Below are 21,029 nucleotides of genomic sequence, written 5' to 3' on the forward strand. Positions count from 1 at the left end.
ATGTGGTGCCACCCAGTGCACTGCATTTTACATCACACCAGCCATGTAGGGTAAACAGGGCACATGGAAAACAACATTTTTCTATGTATCTAAGCATGTCCTGGGGGTGATATGTGCTTTTCTTCTGCAGAAAAATACAGACCACTGCAAATAGTGTGAACCTACTATAACAATGATATATATGCAGTTTGTGTGTGCGAAGAGAGATTGGAACACCTGTCAGATTTTTTTATTGCTGTCTGTACCCTAGTTAGGGAGATTCATCCTCTCTATTTGTCATGTTTACCATTATCGCTGAGAGTGAAAGTGAAAGAAAATCTCAAATTTGAGTTGTCTCCAGAACAGAAATAAAGGGGACATCTTCCAATGGGGACACTAGTTCTGATGACCCAGTTGACAACCAAGGATTCCCTCCCTTTGGGGGGATTTTGTGTTACTTGCTGTTTTGGCTATGGGAAGGCAAAGCTCTCTCTCCAATGGCACACAGATTACAAAAAACAAACAACAACAACAGGGTATTAATCCTAATCTACTGTATCTCAAATGAAAATCAAAAAACTTTTGCATTTAGTTCCACTGATATGTGTGCCAGTGGGTGTAGTAAAGTTTGGATACAAATATTTGAATTAACAATTTTTTTAATTTACACTCACATTGGATCCAACTAATTTACTGAATGGAGATGAGACACCCAAATCTGGTTGCTGTCTGTCAAACTGTTGGCCCCTCTAATTTTTGCTTTGAAAATCAACATAATGGGATCTTCCAAGGAAGACACTAATTCTGGGTACAACCAGAGGTCCCCTCATTTTGTCTTCCTGTTTTGGCTATGGAGCATGTCCCCCAATCATACACAGATACCCTGACAGGGGTTATAACCTTCCCTTACTTTATCCAATGTGAAAAGTGCCCTTAGTTTTATTTTTAGTGATCCTAAACAAAGTACAAAGGGCTGAGAACTTCCAGATTAATTTTCTTCAGAGGAGTTTGGTAAATAGGAGTTCACTAATCTCACCTCACTCTCTATGCTGAATGTAGCTTCTGGAGTCCTAAACTGGAACTAAACTGCAAATGGTATTTCATTAATTTTTAATATTCAATGCAAACTCACCCATCCATCCATGTCTCCATGCTTTATTTTGCTTTAAAATCACTTTCAAAAACACCCCCTAGCATTTCTGTCTGTGGCCATCTTGAGTAAGGGCAGATAATTCATGCAGAAAAGACCACACACTGATTAAAATAGATCTGGTCCCTGTTGAACTGGCCAAATTTCGATCAGTATATGGACAGCATTAAAGTGATATTAAAGTCTTCTTTTGTTTTTTTTTGCTTAAAGAATATAAACATGTTATGCTTAACTGCTCTGTGTAACGGTTTTGCACAGAGCAGCACAGACCCTCCTCTTCTTTGGCCCCTTGCTGGTGCTCCTGGTCCCTTCCTCCTGTCCCCACAGCAAGCTTCTTGCTATGGGGCACCTGAGCCGAGACACAGCTCTGTGTGTCCATTCAGACACAGAGCTGCAGGTTGGCTCCACCCCCTTCTCTCTCCTTATTGGCTCAGGGACTTTAATTGACAGCAGCGGGTGCCAATGGTGCCCACTGTGTGTTTTAGAAAATCAGACAGTCGAGTCTCTCATGCAACATCGCAGGATGAAGATGGAGCTCAGATAAGTATTAGGGGGGCTGCTGCACACAGAAGGTTTTTTATCTTAATTCATGGAATGCATTGAGATAAAAAAAACTTCTGCTTTTAGAACCATTTAAGATCCCAGAAAGCTTTAAGACCCAAGAAGATCCATGTGAGCAGCTGTTTGAATCACTTCTACATAAAAGGGATCTCATATTAGATCCAGCTAGAAAATATAGAAAAGATTTGGATAAAAAAGAGTTTTTCTTCTAAAAATATTATTATCAAAACATATTTTACTGAGAGTTGGTTAATTGTGTCTGCTACAGATCAATCACCAAAAAACATCCTTGTTTTAAAACAATGCAGTTTTGTTTGTACTTGTTTGGACGTCTCACTAGCCTGCGCGTCTTCTAATATGTATTCTCGATTTGTGCAATTTAAATAAACAACGCATATAATAACAGTTATCAAGAGCGTGAAAGACACCCGGCACTCCTTTGAATTGAGAGAGTACCAAAGGAGACATTATACAGTTTTCCATGTCAACTCTGAAAGTGAAGCATTCCATGACCCCTTTTCACTCTTTGTTTATACTTCAGCTTCATCACTGTGACTGCTGCTGGAAGAAGATCAATTAGATGATAGCAAGGGAGGTCACTGAGCAAGGGTTATTGTATCATCAATATAATGTGATAGATTGAGGAGCTCCTGTGAAGCATGCATTACACATAATATATAATTCTTGGTTTCACTGGCTCCACTAATAAGCTTTTTGTTTCATTAATCTAAAGATGATGTTTTGTAGACATTACACTCTTTTAAGGATAGTAAACATAGATTGTGCCTTGCTCCAATGTAAACTATGAACTTTTTAATGGACCTTTCATTAGAATAAATGGGACTGGTATACATCTTGTCGGAAAGTTTACTATGCGTTAATGAATGAAATGAGCAGAACATTTTCAGAGCAAATTATTTATAACCGTTCCCACAGCTGTCCTGTCAAAGAGCACTGACATGCCAACTGAAATAGCATGTAATGGGTGAGCTTCTATCATTAACACATCAAGGGTCACAATGTACAGCAAAGATGCTTCTTTGGTGGGCATACTTCTCTCTTTTTAGGAATCTAAAGCTCAGGAAAGCTAAGGGGTCTGTTCATAAATGTTTTCAAACAACTTTCTCCCAGGATTCACACATTTTTTCAATTTAAATTCAGTTAAAAAATATTTAAAAGTTATAAAAAGCTTGTGTGAAAACATTTATAAATGCAACCCTTAAGCTAAGTTCACACTGTTAAGTGCCGAAATGCACAGAAAATCGCAAGCGTTCCCCAAACACAAAGACACATTGTGCTGCAGTTTAGCAGATACACAGGGGTGCTAATAATTCTTAACGGTACTCCCATGCCATGGCAAAACTCCAGCATTTTCACATGCGCAAAACCTCATGGTGTCATAGCACCATGCCATTCAATGCGGACCAATGTTTAAAAAAGGTCTGGGACTTATTTGCCCACAATTATGTGGGTATGGCACTCAGTTTGTACACAAGTGTGAACTGGGCCTTAGTGTTTTGCCCTTATGTCTGCATGTTCCAAATCCTCCCATGCTATTATACTATACTATTCTGGTCATTATGCAAAGCCACTTTGAGGGTCTATCTGGGAATTAGACCCGATTTGTGTCACTATGATAGGTATAGATTTATGTAACATTACCATAACACTTCTGGGAATCAGAGAATTAGGACTGGTCTGCAGCATTTAAAAAGGCATTCAGGGGCAAATTACTATTATTCTGAACATGGTCACTTTTCTAAGCCATACCACTTCTGGAAATCTAAGTCCGGCCATATAGGGATCGAACCATCACTGGCCAGGCTGAATTTTCCAAGTTGATCAATCGATCAACTTGGGTACAACCAGTAGGCAAGATTCTCTTACGATTATTGCTAACAGCTGCTAAGCTATAGCCGCTAGTTATAATCACTGTCTGCTCCCGGTGGGGATGGAGCCCCCCCTTGCGAGAGACAATTGATGATCCCCTGTAAGCACTGTCTGTGTGGATGGTGAATCATGCATATTTATTTCATGCAACCCATTTTTTTTGCAGGAAAGACATTTCCACCGTGTATGGCCGGCCTAAGATTTAGGACTGTACTACACCACTATAATAGGACTTCTGCAGAAATATAAATATGAGATACAAGCCAGGGGCAGATCCAGAGCCTAGTCTTGGGCGGGGCACTGCCAGAAAATTTTGCGGCAATTTGTTGGGGCAATGGCTGGTGTTAACGCTTCAATCATCACAGCGCCATGATTAATATAGTGTCAGGATGATTGAAGCGCATTATTTCTATTATTACATTGTAATATACAATTAAATAGTTCAGCTCACCATAATGTAGAATCAGTGGGAGCCCTGAGCGTGTCACTTTTCACGTCGCCTGCCACCAGATGCAGCGTGTCACTTGCTATGTCGACTGCCACCAGATGCAGCGTGTCACTTGCCACGTCGCCTGCCACCAGATGCAGCGTGTCTCTTGCCACGTCGCCTGCCACCAGATGCAGCGTGTCACTTGCTATGTTGCCTACCACCAGATGCAGCATGTCACTTGCTACGTTGCGTGCCACCAGATGCAGCCTGTCACTTGCCATGTCTCCTGCCACCAGATGAAGTGTGTCACTTTCTACCATTGCCTGCCACCAGATGCAGCATGTCACTTGCCACCATTGGCTACCATCAAATGCAGATTGTCACTTGCCATGTCACTTGCCACATCCCCTGCCACCAGATGTGAATTGTCACTTGCCAACATCACCTGCCACAATATGCAGATTGTCACAAAGTGATGTTGCATTGTGGCCATATTGGTACACCCCCACTTGTCTGCAGTAAGTCTCGAGTTAGAAGTCAGCAAGCGGACATCTTTATACACCCACCGGAGTCTTGCTTTTCACAGTTATTTTTAACAGTAAACTCAGTTTATTTAGTGAAATATAAGTTTCGTTTACTTTTAAAAATACCTGGGAAAAGCAATACTCCGGTGGGTGTATAAAGATGTCAGTTTGCCGACTTATAACACTAGGCTTACTGTCGACGAGTGCGGGAGTACCAAGATGGCCGCGACGCAACGTCCCTTCAGTCACATATTCAGATGAGCAGCGGCTTCCTGATAACACCTGCCTGCTTGCTCAGTCACACGCCAGCCCGCTGGCATGATTGCCCATACGCTCGCTCACCCGCTGGCCTGTTCAGTCACCCGCCGGCTCACCCGCTCATTATTTTCTCGGGGGGTGCAATTGCCCCATTGCCCCCCCCCCTGGATCCGCCCCTGATACAAGCAGAGCATAGAAGTGACTTCCATGCCTCTAGGCCCTCTAATGATTAATAGTAATAGAAAATGGTATATGTATTCCTAATATGAACTCCAAGTGAAATATAATAACATTAATATGTTTAAAAAAAGATTTTTAAAAAGATTAAAAAGTTAATAGGATAATAATGTTAGCACCTTATTGAGAAATCAATCTAATCAAAAAGCAGTTACGGTAGCCTTATGATTTGAGTTTGACATGAAAGACTGTAAGAAAGAAAAGCATGTATTGTATAAGAAAAAAAATCATTATGCCAATATAACAAGAGTAATATCCTTTGACCTTCAGAGGTCAAGTGATTATTTTATTTTTTTCAAAACAATAATGTGCAACAACTTTTGCAATAATTCATATTTCGCCAGTCATTGTTTAAAAGAATATCAAACAGAATTGCTGTGTGGTTCCAGGCTTCATATTATATTCATTGTCAACTCCTTCTGCTAATTGCTATGACTTGAAGAAAGATCAATATAATGTAACAATACCTACAAAACGTTTCTTGTAGACCTTTGAATATACGGTCGTGCATTCCCCATAAATGTGTCTTCAGTTAAATCTGTTTGATACAGTTTTTGTCTTCACAAAGGCAAGGGTGGGATTTAAGTTTCACTTCTAATTTATCATTCAGAGCACATCGGTGTCAAATGTCACAAGACTGACACTTGCAAATTCTCTAGTATTGCATGTCTGAAAATGCTTTATAATAATTAAAGAGAAAACCCATTTGGGCTAGACTTCCTAGGGCTACAACTATCATCTGGCTCTTGTTCAGAGCTGTCAGGTTACCACGAGCGCTATTAATTCATATCCCAGAATCCTTTTATCATAAAGCTGCAGATTCTTTTCTGTGTAGTTTGGCAGCCAAACTGCACTGCTTTTACGTTTCTTGTAAATGCTGTACCGGGCTTTGTATATGTCTTAAAAATTTGTGCCAGCAAAGTGTAACTAAATAAATATGGCTGTCCTGATGTCATAAATCATAGGAAAACTGGCTCATTGCTGTGAATATGTTATGAAATATGCAATCATTTTTACATGCTTTGCAGTAAAACCATAAAAAGTACATTCTTTTTTTGTAAATCAATAACACTTATTTCATATTAACAAGGTCTTAATTACTTTTAGTCATATAATAATAGCAATAATAATAATTATCTTTATCATTATTTTATATAGTACCAAAAACTGAACAACAAACCAGCCATTTATTACAGTATGCTAACATGCATTAAAAAATTGTGCAAGTCTGACACTTGCTATGCAGTTTATTTATACATAAGTAACTGAATAATGAAATGTCTGAACCAAATTAATACTGAAAGTATTAATAGGAATGAGTGTAGTGATTTGGTGAAAATGTTTAGCACCAAAATGTACACATTTCGGAAATTTTTCACATTTGGAAACATTAATTTACTTAGCGGCTTAGGCAAAATTAGTTTGAAAAAAGATCTGGTTTATTTTATTTAGCATTCATTTTTTTTTTTTTTTTGTCTATTTGATCATTATTTGTATACCGTCATTTTAGTTACTTATATTTTACCTTTCTCAGTACCTGTTTTTGATTTCTGTGAAGAAATAAAAAAAACTAACAACACAAAATAATAGGGCTAATGATGGTCTTTTGTTTTGACAGAACGGATTCAGAATAGTAAAAATGTGCTATTGTAACCGTCAGGGGCCATTTCTAGCCCATTATACCTTTAAAAACATTTTTAATTTCACCTCCCTTTTGGCAAAATCTCTTGAATTTTGCTTGAATTTCTGGTAGAAGAAAACTCAAATTTGTCTCACCTCAAATTATTACCACTGTAGTTATGTTCATTGTGAGTGCACATGCATGCTCTTGTTAGACCAATATACCTGCCTATTGGAAGCCTTAGCAATGAAAAGAATATGTGCAGAGAGACCCCTAATCCTCTACTGCATTATAAGGAAGGTTGAACCACATCTGTCCCAAGGTCTGAAAAAAAGAAGCTCTCTCCGTGCCACTTGTATTTGTAACCCTTTAAAATTTTTATGAGCAATAACATACACCCACAATAACTTAATAACACAACCCATGCTTAGATAATTTAATTTTAGCATACAGATTTGGTGAAGTATTTCACAGTAATTAGCACATTGTAAAAGGTCAAAACTTGTATCATGTAATACCTGTAAGTCACAGGTCACAGGAGTGCATTTCATTCTGCACTTCTGTGACCTGTATTCAGCCAACAGTGGGCTAAAGTCCAATGTTAGTTGACATCACTCTGCTGGTCCAGACTCTGGAGAGATCCAAACTTTAATGTTGGGATCCACCCAGATACCTGACCATCAGCTGGCTCAGCCTCTCACTGTGCTGCTCAGAGCTTAAGCCAGCCGTACTTGCCCCCTCCACAGACTAGTGCTCCATAAGCACAAGGGGGTAGACAGTGGTGACTGACCTCTCTGTTCTCTGTGTAGAGGCAGCGGGTGACAGATGCAGCATTTGATTTATGCTGTATCCACCTTAGGCCGCGTACACACGCGGGGACTGTTCGCTCAACTTTGTCCGTCAAACAGTTTCAGCAAACAGTCCGCTCAAAATTAGCATGGACGGACTTGCCCACACACGACGAACGAACAGTTTGCTGAAACCGTGCGCGATGACGTGAACGGCACGTACGACGGGACGGAAAATACAACGTCCTATACACTGCATTACAACTTTCGGCGTGTAAATCCTTTCTGAGCATGCGCGGAACTTAGTTTGACGAACAAGCCTACACACGAGGGGACTGTTCGCTGAAACCAAGTTTCAGCGGACAATTCCGAAAAACCTTGTTCAGCAAACTGTTCCCTGAAACTGTCCGCTGAAAGCCCACACACGGGCGGACTGTCCGCCGAAACACTGTTCAGCGGACAAAGTTGGGCGAACAGTCCCCGCGTGTGTACGCGGCCTAAGGGAGTATGAATGTTTTTTTTTTTTTTTTTTTCAAAACCCACAGTTCTCTTTTAAATATCACCATTGTGTTAATATTCGTAAGTTATAGAACATTTTTTGCTCATATTGTATAATAATATAGGCAGAAAATTAGGCATAATATAGGCAGAAATAACAGAATATTTCACTGTGTTAGCTACAGTACATATATATATTCTGAACATTGACTATTCACACTAAACATGACTTTCTCTTTTTTTTTCTCTGGTAGGTTCATGAGGGGTGACTACCATATTGAAGTATGCATCAACGACTATCTAGATGTATTCTGCCCTCATTATGAGGACTCTGTGCCTGAAGATAAAACTGAACGATACGTTTTGTTCATGGTGAACTTTGATGGCTACAGCTCCTGTGATCACACATCCAAAGGCTTCAAGAGATGGGAGTGCAATCGGCCCCACTCCTCCAATGGACCTCTAAAGTTTTCAGAGAAATTCCAACTCTTCACTCCCTTTTCATTAGGATTTGAATTTCGACCGGGAAGAGAATATTACTATATATGTGAGTATCCCAAAAAAATTCTGTTCTCATGATCTGAAGAAACTCCCATGAATATTTTCATGATGCTTTTATAGTAACTATACATGGTATATGATATAGTATGCATTCGTCTTATCATGCTTACATGTACAGAATGTGTCCTGTGCATGTGGGGGCTTCCGCTTGCCGTATGAGTCGGAGACTTGTGCTGCCATCGAAAAGTGAAGTGACCTCCAGTTGAATTGAAAATAATGTTAGAAAAGAACAATAGTTTGGAGAGTAGCATAAGAATATAACAACAATTCCTAGACTATGACTCAAATTGCTGTGCTATTTTGTAGGTATTGTTGCTTGTCATTCTTTGTGCTTTTTAGAGTTCTATGCACTTATGTTATTTTACAAACACAGGCCAGTAGGTGAACACCCTAAAGGATACATTCAGGTTTAGGTAAAATGTCCTCGGCTCCCACGCCCTGCCTCTAGCTAAGCTAAAACCCCTACTCAAGGGCTCACTTACCATTCTCCAATGGCATTGGCCTCAACCATTCAGAAATCTTATTGGATGGTATTCACTTCTAGTTAACCTCCCATAGACTTGAATAAAGCTTTACTCAGTGGCAGGCAGCATTGAGAATATTCCTGAACAGTGGATGTACTATGGTGAATGGGAAGAAGGTTTAATTTGAATAGGCTCAAAGGGTAGAAAATGGGGATTATATATATATATATATATATATATATATATATATATATATATATAAAAAATGTTTTATTATTATTACAATCTTTCTCAATAATTAGACACCGATACCAACAATATAAGCAAACCTTTGTATCTATCTCCTTTCACCTCTACTTTATATGGAATAAATATAGAACTTAAACCTATAACTGTGACTCGAAGTGGATGTGAGAATAATGACTCTTCTCCACAGAAAACTAATGTATACTACTAAAGAGAGCTTTAGACTGGCCTGATCCCACTCCAACACTGCTGTTTGGTTTTTGAAACTCTGTTTTCTTCATAAACTGTAGCTCTTGCTAAGGCTTTCAATCTTTCTATCTATCTAGCTATGTAATCTTATCCCATCCTGTGTATACAGTAATGCAGTGCAGGTATATAGTGAGGTAACAGCTATTTAAACAGTGCCAAAAAGTAATATTGGCTTTTCACTTTCAGTATGTCTGCAACACTTGAAGTAACATTTTTATAGGAAATATACATTACATTTTTGTAGCATATGGTTTTTGTTCACCGCACTTATAAACAGACTCTTTCCCTCTTAAACTACAGTATAAAATGGACCATTGAGACAAATCTTTATTAACTGACTGCAAAAACTGTTTAGTAGTAGGAAGAACACAAATGTGATTTCACTCCTGTAAATAAAATGTGGTTTAGGGGACTCAGGATAGATGTGTTAAAATGTTACAAGCAAACCATTGCAAATGTGAATATTATTGAATGCAGCCTCAGCACAATGTAACAAACTTCTCTAAATAATGTGAAGATAGTCTCTTTGTAGCCAGTTGAGTAAACAATACTTTTACAAAATTATTAAAGTAAGAAAAATATAATATTTAATTATGCATTTATGCTGCATGTCAAGTGAAAACACTTAGAAAGTGGACCAGGAAATGTGGCGGCTTTTCAATCAATGGTAAACAGTAGAGGAAAGTCCTTTACTAAACATTCATTAGACCAGTGATGCTTGTACTATGATGCTCATAAGGTTTTTCATTCAAGCTATAGGTATCTGAGAAGCATTCCAATATAAAACTCTGCATTTGCATTTTATTTCATTTAAATTCATATGGTTTCAAGGGTTACTTTTATAAAGAATGCAGCATTAACATGTTTAACAGTAACATTTACTGTATTGAATACATAGAAAAATAAAATATTTACATATACTGTAATCACACTGTTAAGCCCCACACCTACAGTTGTGATCATAAGTTTACATACCCTGGCAGATTGTATGATTTCTTGGCCATTTTTCAGAGAATATGAATGATAACACAAAAACAATGCTTTCATTCATGGTTAGTGTTTGGCTGAAGCCATTTATTATCAATCAATTGCGTTTACTCTTTTTAAATCATAATGGCAACAGACGCTACCCAAATGACCCTGATCAAAAGTTTACATAACCCAGTTCTTAATACCGTGTTTAGCCCCCTTTAACATCAATGACAGCTTGAAGTCGTTTGTGGTACTTGTGGATGAGACTCTTTATCTTCTCAGATGGTAAAGCTGCCCATTACTCTTGGCAAAAACCCATCAGTTCCTGTAAATTCTGCTGATTGGCATTCTCAATTCCTTGGGTGTCTTTTTATATCCCTTTCCTGTTTTATACAGTTTAACTACCTTTTCCCACAGATCCTTTGACAATTCCTTTGCTTCCCCCATGACTCAGAATAGAGAAACATCAGTGCAGCACTGTATGAAAGATGCAAGGGTCTGTCAGCAGTCCAGAAATGCATTGACCTTTTACACACAAACACACACACTACTTACAAGCAAACAGATCCCAGGTGAGGATGGCTACCTTTAATAGCCCTTCAACCCCATTTGTGTCAAGCCAAAATCACCAGGGTATGTAAACGTTTGAGCAGGGTCATTTGGGTAGTTTCTGTTGCCATTATGATTTAAAAAGAGTAAACATATTTGATTGATAATAAATGGTTTTAGCCAAAGACTAACCATGAGTGAAAGAAATGTGTTTGTGTTATCATTCATAATCTCTGAAAAATGGGCAAGAAATCATAAATTCTGCTAGGGTATGTTGACTTATGAGCACAACTGTAATTCTGCATTGGTATCAATGATTTTCAGGCAAATACAGATCATCCATAACTTTATGACCACCCACTTAATATTGAGTAAATCCCTCTATGGCCACCAAAACAGACCCTTTTTGACACCAAAATAGCCACTAAACCTGTGAAGGTATTCTGTGATATCTGGCACCAAGTTTTCAGTAGCAAGTCCTGTAAGTTGTGAGGTGAGTCCCCCATGGATCGAGCTTGTTTTTCTAGCACATCTCACAGATGCTTGTTTGGATTGAGATCTGGAGAAATTGGAGTCCAAGTCAAAACCTCAAACTCATTGTGTTCCTCAAAGCATTATCAAACCATTTTTTGTAGTGTGGCAAGGTGCATTATCCTGTTGAAAGGAAATACTGTTTCAATAAGGGGGTGTACTTGGTCAGCAACAATGCTTAGATAGGTGGTACATGCCAAGTAACATAAATATGAATGGCAAAGTCAGTCCATGGTTTCCCAGTAGAGCATTGCTTAAAGCATCACTCTGCCTGCCTTCTTCCAATACTCCATCCTGGTGCCATGTCTTTCCTGGGTAAGTGATGCACATGCACCAAGCCATCCATATCATGTAAATTAAAACATGATTCATCAGACCAGACCATCTTTTTCCATTACTTCTGGTCCAGTCCAGTTCTGGTGCTCATGTACCCTGTTCTGGCCAGTTCTGATGTTCAAGTGTAGGTGATTTTGGCTGTGAACACAGGTCAGAATGGGCATCCTGACCAGTTTGTAGCAACTTAGCCCCACACACAACAAACTGCAGTGCCCATTTTTTCAATGCATCAATTTCAGGGACAACATGTTTACTTGCTGCCTAATATATCCCACCAACTTTCAGATGCCCTTGTAAACAAATATAGAAAATATAATCAATGCTATTCACTTAACCTGTCAGTGATCATAAAGATATGGCTGGTCGGTGTATACTGCACCCTACAGTTATCCCAGTATGGATATACAAATCTTGTAGGTATTACCCCACATACCTTACTGTCACGTACCTTTAAGCAGAGCCCGGATTGCAGGGAGTGGCCTCTCGTAGACCTCCGACTCGAGAGACCCTGGTAGTGATGACAGGGGCTCAAGAGCACAGAGGGGCACAAGTGCCTGACTGGATAGCAGGTGGTAGAGGCAGAAGACCGTTGAAGGAGGAGGTGTATTGTAGTCTGGTGTCAGAATGCAGGCAAGGAGAGGTAAGGTTCAGCAGACAGCAGAAGGATTCCTGTAGTCCAGTAACAGCATACAAGTGGTTGCAGGAAATGACAAACAACGGAGGGGTTTTGTAGTCCAACAACGGATGCAGGTGTAATGGAATAATCAGAAGTGGAAGAGTCCAGTAATCGTCAGCCAAAGGTAGAAGGCTACAGATGCAGAGGGAGAACAGCCAAATATTGCGGAGGACTGGGAGGTGTCCTGTAGTACAGCAGTAAGCAACTTACAGTTGACGGATGGTGAAACAGTCCAGGTCAGGCACAGGCGGGCAGATCAGGTACAGAAGCGGAATCCAAAAGAGTAGTCGGGTACAAGCCAAAATCGGGGGGCAGGCAGCAAACAGCAGAGTCGGGAACAAGCCGGGTTCGATATAGATCAGGATACAGGTACAGATACAGGTTCAGGTCCAGATACGGATAAACAGGAAGCACAGGAACGCTGTTGATCAGGCAGCAAGGCAGTGAAGCATGGACCCTGTTTAAATAGCGCTATTGGCGCCAACTTGCGTCAAACGGCCGCGCGCGCACCCGTGTGCGCGCTCCCGCGCGCACGCGCACGCGCGCATCGCCGATCGCGGTAACGCTCCCGAAGCTGAGCAAAAGAACTTCTGCGACTTTCGCCGCTCAGACGTCTGTGAGGAGGATCTTCCTGACATTGCCCCCCCCCAATGGGCAGCCTCCGGATGCCCAACTGGGACATCTTACCTGGGTGAGATCTTTTAAATGCCAGAACCAACCTCTTGGCGTGGATGCCAGTCTCTGGTTCCCAGGAGTTCTCTTCTGGACCATACCCCTTCCACTTCACCAGATACTGGATCTGGTTGCGTCTCTTCCTGCAATCCAAAATTGCTTCGACTTCAAACTCCTCTTCGCCATCAATAAGCACAGGTTTAGGAGGGCCCACGTTCCGATTATTGAAAGGATCCTGGATTGAAGGTCTTAAGAGAGACACATGAAACACTGGGTGAATACGCAGTGATTCTGGTAATTTCAGCTCATAAGCCACATTGTTAATTCTCCTGGTGATTGGGAAAGGACCTACAAATCTTGGGCCCAGTTTCCTAGATGGGCATGTTAATTTTAGATTCAGAGTGGATAACCATACCAAATCTCCAGGTTTTAGATCGAGCTCCCCTCTCCTCTTTCTGTCAAAAACTGCTTTGTTGCGTTCTTGGGTTCTTGCCATCGTTTCTTGAAGCAACTTGTTATTGGTGCAGAAAAAGTTCAAAGTTTCTTGGACTGCTGGAACCGTGCATTCTGGGATGTTGACTGATAAGAACTGAGGATGAAAACCATAGTTCGCAAAGAAGGGAGATTGGTTAGTTGCAGAATGAACAGAGTTATTGTAGGCAAACTCGGCAAGTGGTAAAAGGGATACCCAATCGTCTTGCGAAAAAGAAGAATAACAACGTAAATATTGCTCAAGGGTCTGGTTTGTTCGTTCGGTCTGGCCATTGGTCTGGGGATGATAGGCAGACGAGAACGAAAGATCAATTTTCAAGGATTTACATAAAGCTCTCCAGAATTTTGATGTAAATTGCACCCCACGGTCGGAAACAATGTTTGCAGGTATACCGTGGAGTCTTACAATCTCCTTAATGAAGATCCTTGCGGTCTCAGGGGCAGAAGGTGTACCCTTCATGGGCAGAAAGTGAGCCATCTTGGACAATCTGTCGACCACCACAAGGATAGTGGTGAAACCTTCTGACGGTGGTAGTTCTACAATAAAATCTATGGAAATCATCTTCCAAGGTCTTTCCGGGATGGGGAGTGGCTTCAGCAACCCCCAGGCTTTGGCCTTGCTGCTTTTGTTCTGGGTACAGGTAATGCAAGATTCTACATAAAGTTTACAGTCTCTTAGCAGCTGAGGCCACCAGAAGGTGCGTTGGAGAAGTTCGGCGGTCTTGTGTACTCCAAAATGACCGGCCAATTTGTGGTCGTGGCAAGATTTAAGAACAGCAACCCGTAGTTGTTGGGGCACGTAGATCTTGTTTTCATGCCATAACAAGTCATTGCTAGAGAGTAAGGTCATGTTTGAGGGATGTGGAGCTGAAGAAGAAGCCTGCTTAAGTTGGGATAGAAGATCTTCCTGGAGCATAAGGAAATTTCCGGGCGCAAGGATGGTGTCTGTGGGTTGAGGAACTTCGGGTTCGCTGAACATCCGGGATAGTGCGTCGGGTTTGGTGTTTTTTGATCCGGGCCTATAGGTTATGTGGAAGGAAAATCTTGTAAAGAAAAGTGCCCATCTGGCCTGACGCGGCTTCAGCCTCTTAGCAGTCTTCAAATACTCTAAGTTCTTGTGGTCAGTGTATATCAGAATGGGATGGGCTGCCCCCTCCAGGAGATAGCGCCATTCCTCAAGTGCAGCTTTGATGGCGAGTAGCTCCCTGTCCCCGACATCATAATTCTTTTCCGCATCAGACAACTTCCGTGAAAAGAACGCCACTGGGTGCAATAAAGCCTTGGGGCCCTGTCTCTGAGAAAGGACGGCTCCCACTGCAACTTCGGATGCATCCACTTCAAGGATGTAGGGTAGCGCAGAATTGGGATGCTTCAGGACAGATGCTGACACAAACTGTTCTTTAAGGGAAGAAAAAGCGGTCTGTGCCTCCGGAGTCCACTGGAACTTGGTACCTTGTCTTGTTAATCTAGTGATTGGAGCGATGATTGTAGAAAATCCCTTGATGAATTTTCGATAAAAATTCGCAAACCCCACGAAGCGTTGAATTCCTCTTTTATCAGTAGGGGCTGGCCAGTCCAGGATGGCCGAAACTTTTTGCGGGTCCATCTTGATTCCATCCACCGAAATAATCAGCCCCAAAAACTGAATGCTGCGACGTTCAAACTCGCACTTCTCAGGTTTTGCGTACAAGCCGTGTTGGCGAAGCCGAGTGAGAACCTTCTTAACGTGTTCCCTGTGAGCTGGCAGAGAAGGGGAGAAAATTAAAATGTCGTCCAGATATACTATAATAAACAAGTCGAGAAAGTCTCTAAAGATATCATTCACAAAATGCTGGAAAGTCGCAGGAGCGTTGCATAGCCCAAAGGGCATCACGAGATATTCAAAATGTCCGAAGCGGGTGCGGAAGGCAGTCTTCCATTCGTCCCCGCTTCGGATACGGACCAGATTATAGGCTCCGCGAAGATCCAGTTTTGTGAAGATACGAGCTGATCCAAGGCGCTGGAATAATTCGGGTACCAAAGGCAATGGGTACCGGTTCTTGACTGTCACTTTATTTAAATCCCGGTAGTCAACACAAGGGCGGAGAGAATGATCCTTCTTTTCTACAAAAAAGATTCCTGCCCCAGCTGGGGACGTAGAAGGACGTATGAACCCCTTTTTCAGATTGTCATCAATGTAAGTCCTGAGAGTCTCCAATTCCACTTCTGTTAAGGGAAATATTCTCCCGAAAGGGATTTCGGCTCCGGGAAGGATCTCAATTGGGCAATCGTAGGGTCTATGAGGGGGAAGTGTTTCTGCCCCCTTCTTGCTGAATACGTCCAGAAAGTCATGGTAGGCCTCAGGGACTTGCTGGCGGGTCTCAACATCGGTCTCCATACACATTAAATGGGGTGAACCCTTAATTGATTCTTGGAAGCAGTGTTGACGACAATAGGGAGAGAAAAAGTGAATGTTTCCGGAGGACCAGTCTATTTGCGGGTTATGTGCCCGAAGCCAGGGCATGCCCAGTATGATAGGGAAAAGGGGAGATTCAATAATGTCCAGGCAAAGTTGTTCCTGATGGTTTCCGGAAATAGTAGCAGTCAAAGGACATGTCTCTTGTGTCACCGGTCCTGATTTGATTGCTGACCCATCGGCAAGGTGTACAGACAACCCCTTCGCCCTGGGCCGTAAGGGCACTTGGAACTTTTGGGCAAACGATAAGTCCATAAATCCACTGCACGCCCCAGAATCAACTATTGCGAGGACTTGAATGTTCCCTCCGGGTAGCTGAAGAGAGATGGGAACAGCCAGGTGAGTAGCATTACTAGGTACAGCAGGTAAGACAGGAGAAAATACAGAAGAACGCTTACGGAATTTGGCAGGACAGGATCTCACGTAATGTCCGGGTTCCCCACAGTAAAGACACAGATTGTTGAGCTGCCGGCGTTGTCGTTCCTCGGTGGTGAGCGTTGGTCTGAGTAGGCCCAGTTGCATGGGTTCAGGCGTGTCAGCAGTAGGATGTGCAGGAGGATTGGATACACGGGGTAACATCCAGACTGGTCGGGATGGCCCAGCAGTGCGTTCAGCTCTTCGTTCTCTCAAACGTCTGTCTATCTGGATGGAGAGGTTGATAAGGGCTTCAAGAGTTGCTGGAACACCCACCCGGGCCAATTCATCCTTTAGAGGTTCAGAGAGTCCCATGCGAAACTGGTATCGCAGAGCGGCATCGTTCCAGGTGGTATCGGAACTCCAGCGCCGAAATTCAGACGCATAGTCCTCTGCCGCTCTGCGGCCTTGCTGCAGGGTGTACAAGGCTGCTTCCGCAGTGGCCGCCTGTTGAGGGTCCTCATATAGCACACCCATTGCTAGGAAAAAGGTATTCAGGTTGTTAAGGCAGGTATCCTTTTGTTCCAAAAGACGGTGGGCCCATGCCTGGGGCTCACCCAGTAGGAGGGAGATGACAAAACCCACCTTAGTGGATTCAAGAGAGAAAGTCCTGGGTTGAAGTGCAAAAAATAGTTCACAGGCATTGCGAAAAGCTCTATACTTGCTGCGATTTCCCGAAAACCTCTCCGGAGTTGGGACCTTGGGTTCAGGGGGCATCATAACTACTGAGGGTGCAGAAGAAGTTCCCGGCACAGTAGGACCTGTGGTAGACAAGACCTGGACACGCTCTTCCAAACGAGAATAGCCTTCTTGTAGAGATTTTACAGCCTGGGTAAGTCCAGCAAGATGGCGGCATAAATCATCCATGGCCGAATCTCCCTGCGTGGGCTCAGACATGGCTGCCTGATACTGTCACGTACCTTTAAGCAGAGCCCGGATTGCAGGGAGTGGCCTCTCGTAGACCTCCGACTCGAGAGACCCTGGTAGTGATGACAGGGGCTCAAGAGCACAGAGGGGCACAAGTGCCTGACTGGATAGCAGGTGGTAGAGGCAGAAGACCGTTGAAGGAGGAGGTGTATTGTAGTCTGGTGTCAGAATGCAGGCAAGGAGAGGTAAGGTTCAGCAGACAGCAGAAGGATTCCTGTAGTCCAGTAACAGCATACAAGTGGTTGCAGGAAATGACAAACAACGGAGGGGTTTTGTAGTCCAACAACGGATGCAGGTGTAATGGAATAATCAGAAGTGGAAGAGTCCAGTAATCGTCAGCCAAAGGTAGAAGGCTACAGATGCAGAGGGAGAACAGCCAAATATTGCGGAGGACTGGGAGGTGTCCTGTAGTACAGCAGTAAGCAACTTACAGTTGACGGATGGTGAAACAGTCCAGGTCAGGCACAGGCGGGCAGATCAGGTACAGAAGCGGAATCCAAAAGAGTAGTCGGGTACAAGCCAAAATCGGGGGGCAGGCAGCAAACAGCAGAGTCGGGAACAAGCCGGGTTCGATATAGATCAGGATACAGGTACAGATACAGGTTCAGGTCCAGATACGGATAAACAGGAAGCACAGGAACGCTGTTGATCAGGCAGCAAGGCAGTGAAGCATGGACCCTGTTTAAATAGCGCTATTGGCGCCAACTTGCGTCAAACGGCCGCGCGCGCACCCGTGTGCGCGCTCCCGCGCGCACGTGCACGCGCGCGCACACGCGCACGCGCACGCGCGCATCGCCGATCGCGGTAACGCTCCCGAAGCTGAGCAAAAGAACTTCTGCGACTTTCGCCGCTCAGACGTCTGTGAGGAGGATCTTCCTGACACTTACAGGGAACATTTACTAATCATTCTTAACCGATTATAAGTGAAAAGAAAGGGATAATGAAGCATGATGTATAAAGCATAGTAAGTGCTTTAATTGCTTCAGCCCCAGAAGATTTTACCCCCTTCCTGACCAGAGCACTTTTTGCGATTTGACTTTAACTGACAATTGCGCAAGTGCAAGCACAAGTCATGCAACGTTGCACCCAAACAAAATTAACGTCCTTTTTTCCCCACAAATATAGATTTCTTTTAGTGGTATTTGATCACCTCTGTGGTTTTTATTTTTTTGCACTATAAAGAAAAAAAAATATTGATTGGTTTGCGCAAAAATTATAGCGTCTACAAAATAGGGTTTCGTTTTATGGCATTTTTATTATTAATTTTTTTTACTAGTAATGGCGGTGATCTGTGATTTTTATTGTGACAGCGTTAACCACTAGGGGTCGATCAAGAGAGTTAAATGCATCCTCAGGAGTGATTCTAACTGTGAGGGGAATGGGATTCAACTCACATGACAGCGATCTCTGTCATGTCACAAGGCAGAACGGTGAAATGCCTTGTTTAAATAGTCACTTCCCCGTTCTGCGGCTCCGTGACCCGATCGCTGGTCCCACAATGTCCGCCGGTCCCGTGGGCATGGTCATGCTGTGTGAGCATGCCCACTATCCCCGCCAATTAAAGGAGATGTACAGGTACGCCCATTTGCCCACCGCTGCCATTGTACCGACGTATATGGGCTTGCATCGGTCAGCAAGTGGTTAGAAGGTATATTTCCCTATATGTGTGCTCTTTACTTGCTTTAAAGCTGAATTCTGGAAATTAGATATGATCTTCCATGGCAGGGAGACTCCTTTACTGCAAGACTCAATGCTCATTTAGTCCAGTGGTCCAGGTATAAGGAGGATTCTCACCCTATTCCTCACTCTAGTGCTGTTTTCTTCTGCCAGAATGGGTAGACCTAAAAGGGAGACCCATCAACGTCATCATGTGCCGTGCAGGCTATTGACCCTACAATGTATGTGAGGAGTCAAGGGCGACTGGGTCCAAAAGTTCTATAGAGAGGCAGTAGCACTGCACCACTCACACAGTTGAAGGGGCCTTACTGGAGGCAGGACTAATGTTTTAAACCTCTAGGCTAAACAAACATTACATTTATAGGAAAAAAGTGTCAGAAAAGTATTAAGAAGCACCTGAAACTGTCACCAAAACTGGTGGCAGGGATTTTTGAATCAGGCACAGGCTCTTTTAAAGGAACCATGCTGAATGAAAACTGTCATTAGTGCTGTATTTAATCCCCCTCCACAAAGTCCACATATTCAAGAAAGGAAAGACTCTATCCAGGGCAGTGTGATAACAGTGTGACCTTCGCATTTATATCACTTGCCTTTCTATAATCACTTCAGATCTGACCAAATGTTCATAAATATACTTTCTTCAAAGGGAAAGTAATAAGTTAAAGTAAAAAACTGCAGTATGGACTACGTTTCTATACATAAAAAATAACACAAATGCCAGTATTAAAGGGGTTGTAAACCCTCGTATTTTTTCACCTTAATGCATCCTATGCATTAAGGTAAAAAAACACCTGGCAGTCACCCCCCCAACCCCCATTTTACTTATCTGAGCCGGTAAGTCCATTGGTGGAGACACGCTTTCCCTCTCTCCAAGAGGTCCCAACTCTTGATTTGATAGATTGATAGGAGCCCAGCGATTTGCTACTTCTGCTGTCAATCACATCCAATGGTGCAAGCGGCAGGGGGCAACTTTTTATGAGACGTATGAGACTTATGGTTATGAAATTGCCAAATCTCCCTCCAGATCATGTGAAAGTTGCAGTAAGAGGCAGCAGTAGATTAGATGATCGCACACTGCTTGTATACCATTCAGCTATGAAGTTGAAGGCACCAGAAATGTGATGCTGTTTTGAAAAAGCAAATAAAGACAAATTGTAGAATTTTCAGAGCAGTGCTTAGGCACAGCTATTGATGATGCATTTAAAAGCACACAATTTGACTTGTTTATTTCAAGATCACTTTAATTATTTTAGGTTTTAGATTGTTTATGTGTTTGTTCTTCACTTGGTATTTGCTTGGATTTGGGGGAGTTTTTTTAAGAAGATTTTGTCACACAGCAAAGCTACTGTGTTGGTTTCTTAGGGAAGAAGATGTCATTCTCTAACTGATGCTGCAGATTGATGGTGTGACAGTAAAGCTACATTTATTGTCTGCATCACTGCTCTGGAATTAGCATGTAACACTTGAGTGGAGAAATGACAGCTTCTATGAGAGCCTAATCACACAGGTGTTTTGTCTTATGAAAGAGTTCCTTTATAATGATTTTTAATCAGTACTGACTTCTTAAAGTGGGAAATAACTGGATATCTTTACATATGTTCTAGTTTAGCTCATAAATCCCTCTTGTGATCTTCCAGATGGAAGTCTACTTTCCTCTAACACAAGCACCTGTGAAAAATGCTGTCAATTTCCTTTGGTATCAGAAATTAGTATAATTAAGCATATTATAGTTGTTTGGTTGAGCCCTGCATTCCAGCAACATCCCCTCATTCACCTTACAGACTTTAAAGCTGACATGGATATTGCCTGAGTGAGGGAACTGAGTGACATGTAAAAAAAAAAAAAAAATATATATATATATATATATATATA

The 21,029-nt window shown here is 42.3% G+C and overlaps 1 protein-coding gene across 5 annotated transcripts in view; it reads left to right on the top strand.

The window, feature by feature from the left end:
• Positions 1-21,029, top strand: part of EFNA5 (ephrin A5) — a 566,034-nt gene that overhangs the window by 463,862 nt on the left and 81,143 nt on the right. For all 5 annotated transcript variants that reach the window (XM_077462315.1, XM_077462314.1, XM_077462312.1 and 2 more), the window contains exon 2: positions 8,191-8,483. In XM_077462315.1, the coding sequence (XP_077318441.1) occupies positions 8,191-8,483 (293 nt within the window). The remainder of the gene's footprint in view (positions 1-8,190; positions 8,484-21,029) is intronic.

The sequence above is a fragment of the Lithobates pipiens genome, unplaced genomic scaffold (assembly GCF_037356315.1).
Source record: "Lithobates pipiens isolate NorthernLeopardFrog02 unplaced genomic scaffold, aLitPip1_a1.2 Scaffold_3, whole genome shotgun sequence".
Taxonomy (NCBI): Eukaryota; Metazoa; Chordata; class Amphibia; order Anura; family Ranidae; genus Lithobates; species Lithobates pipiens.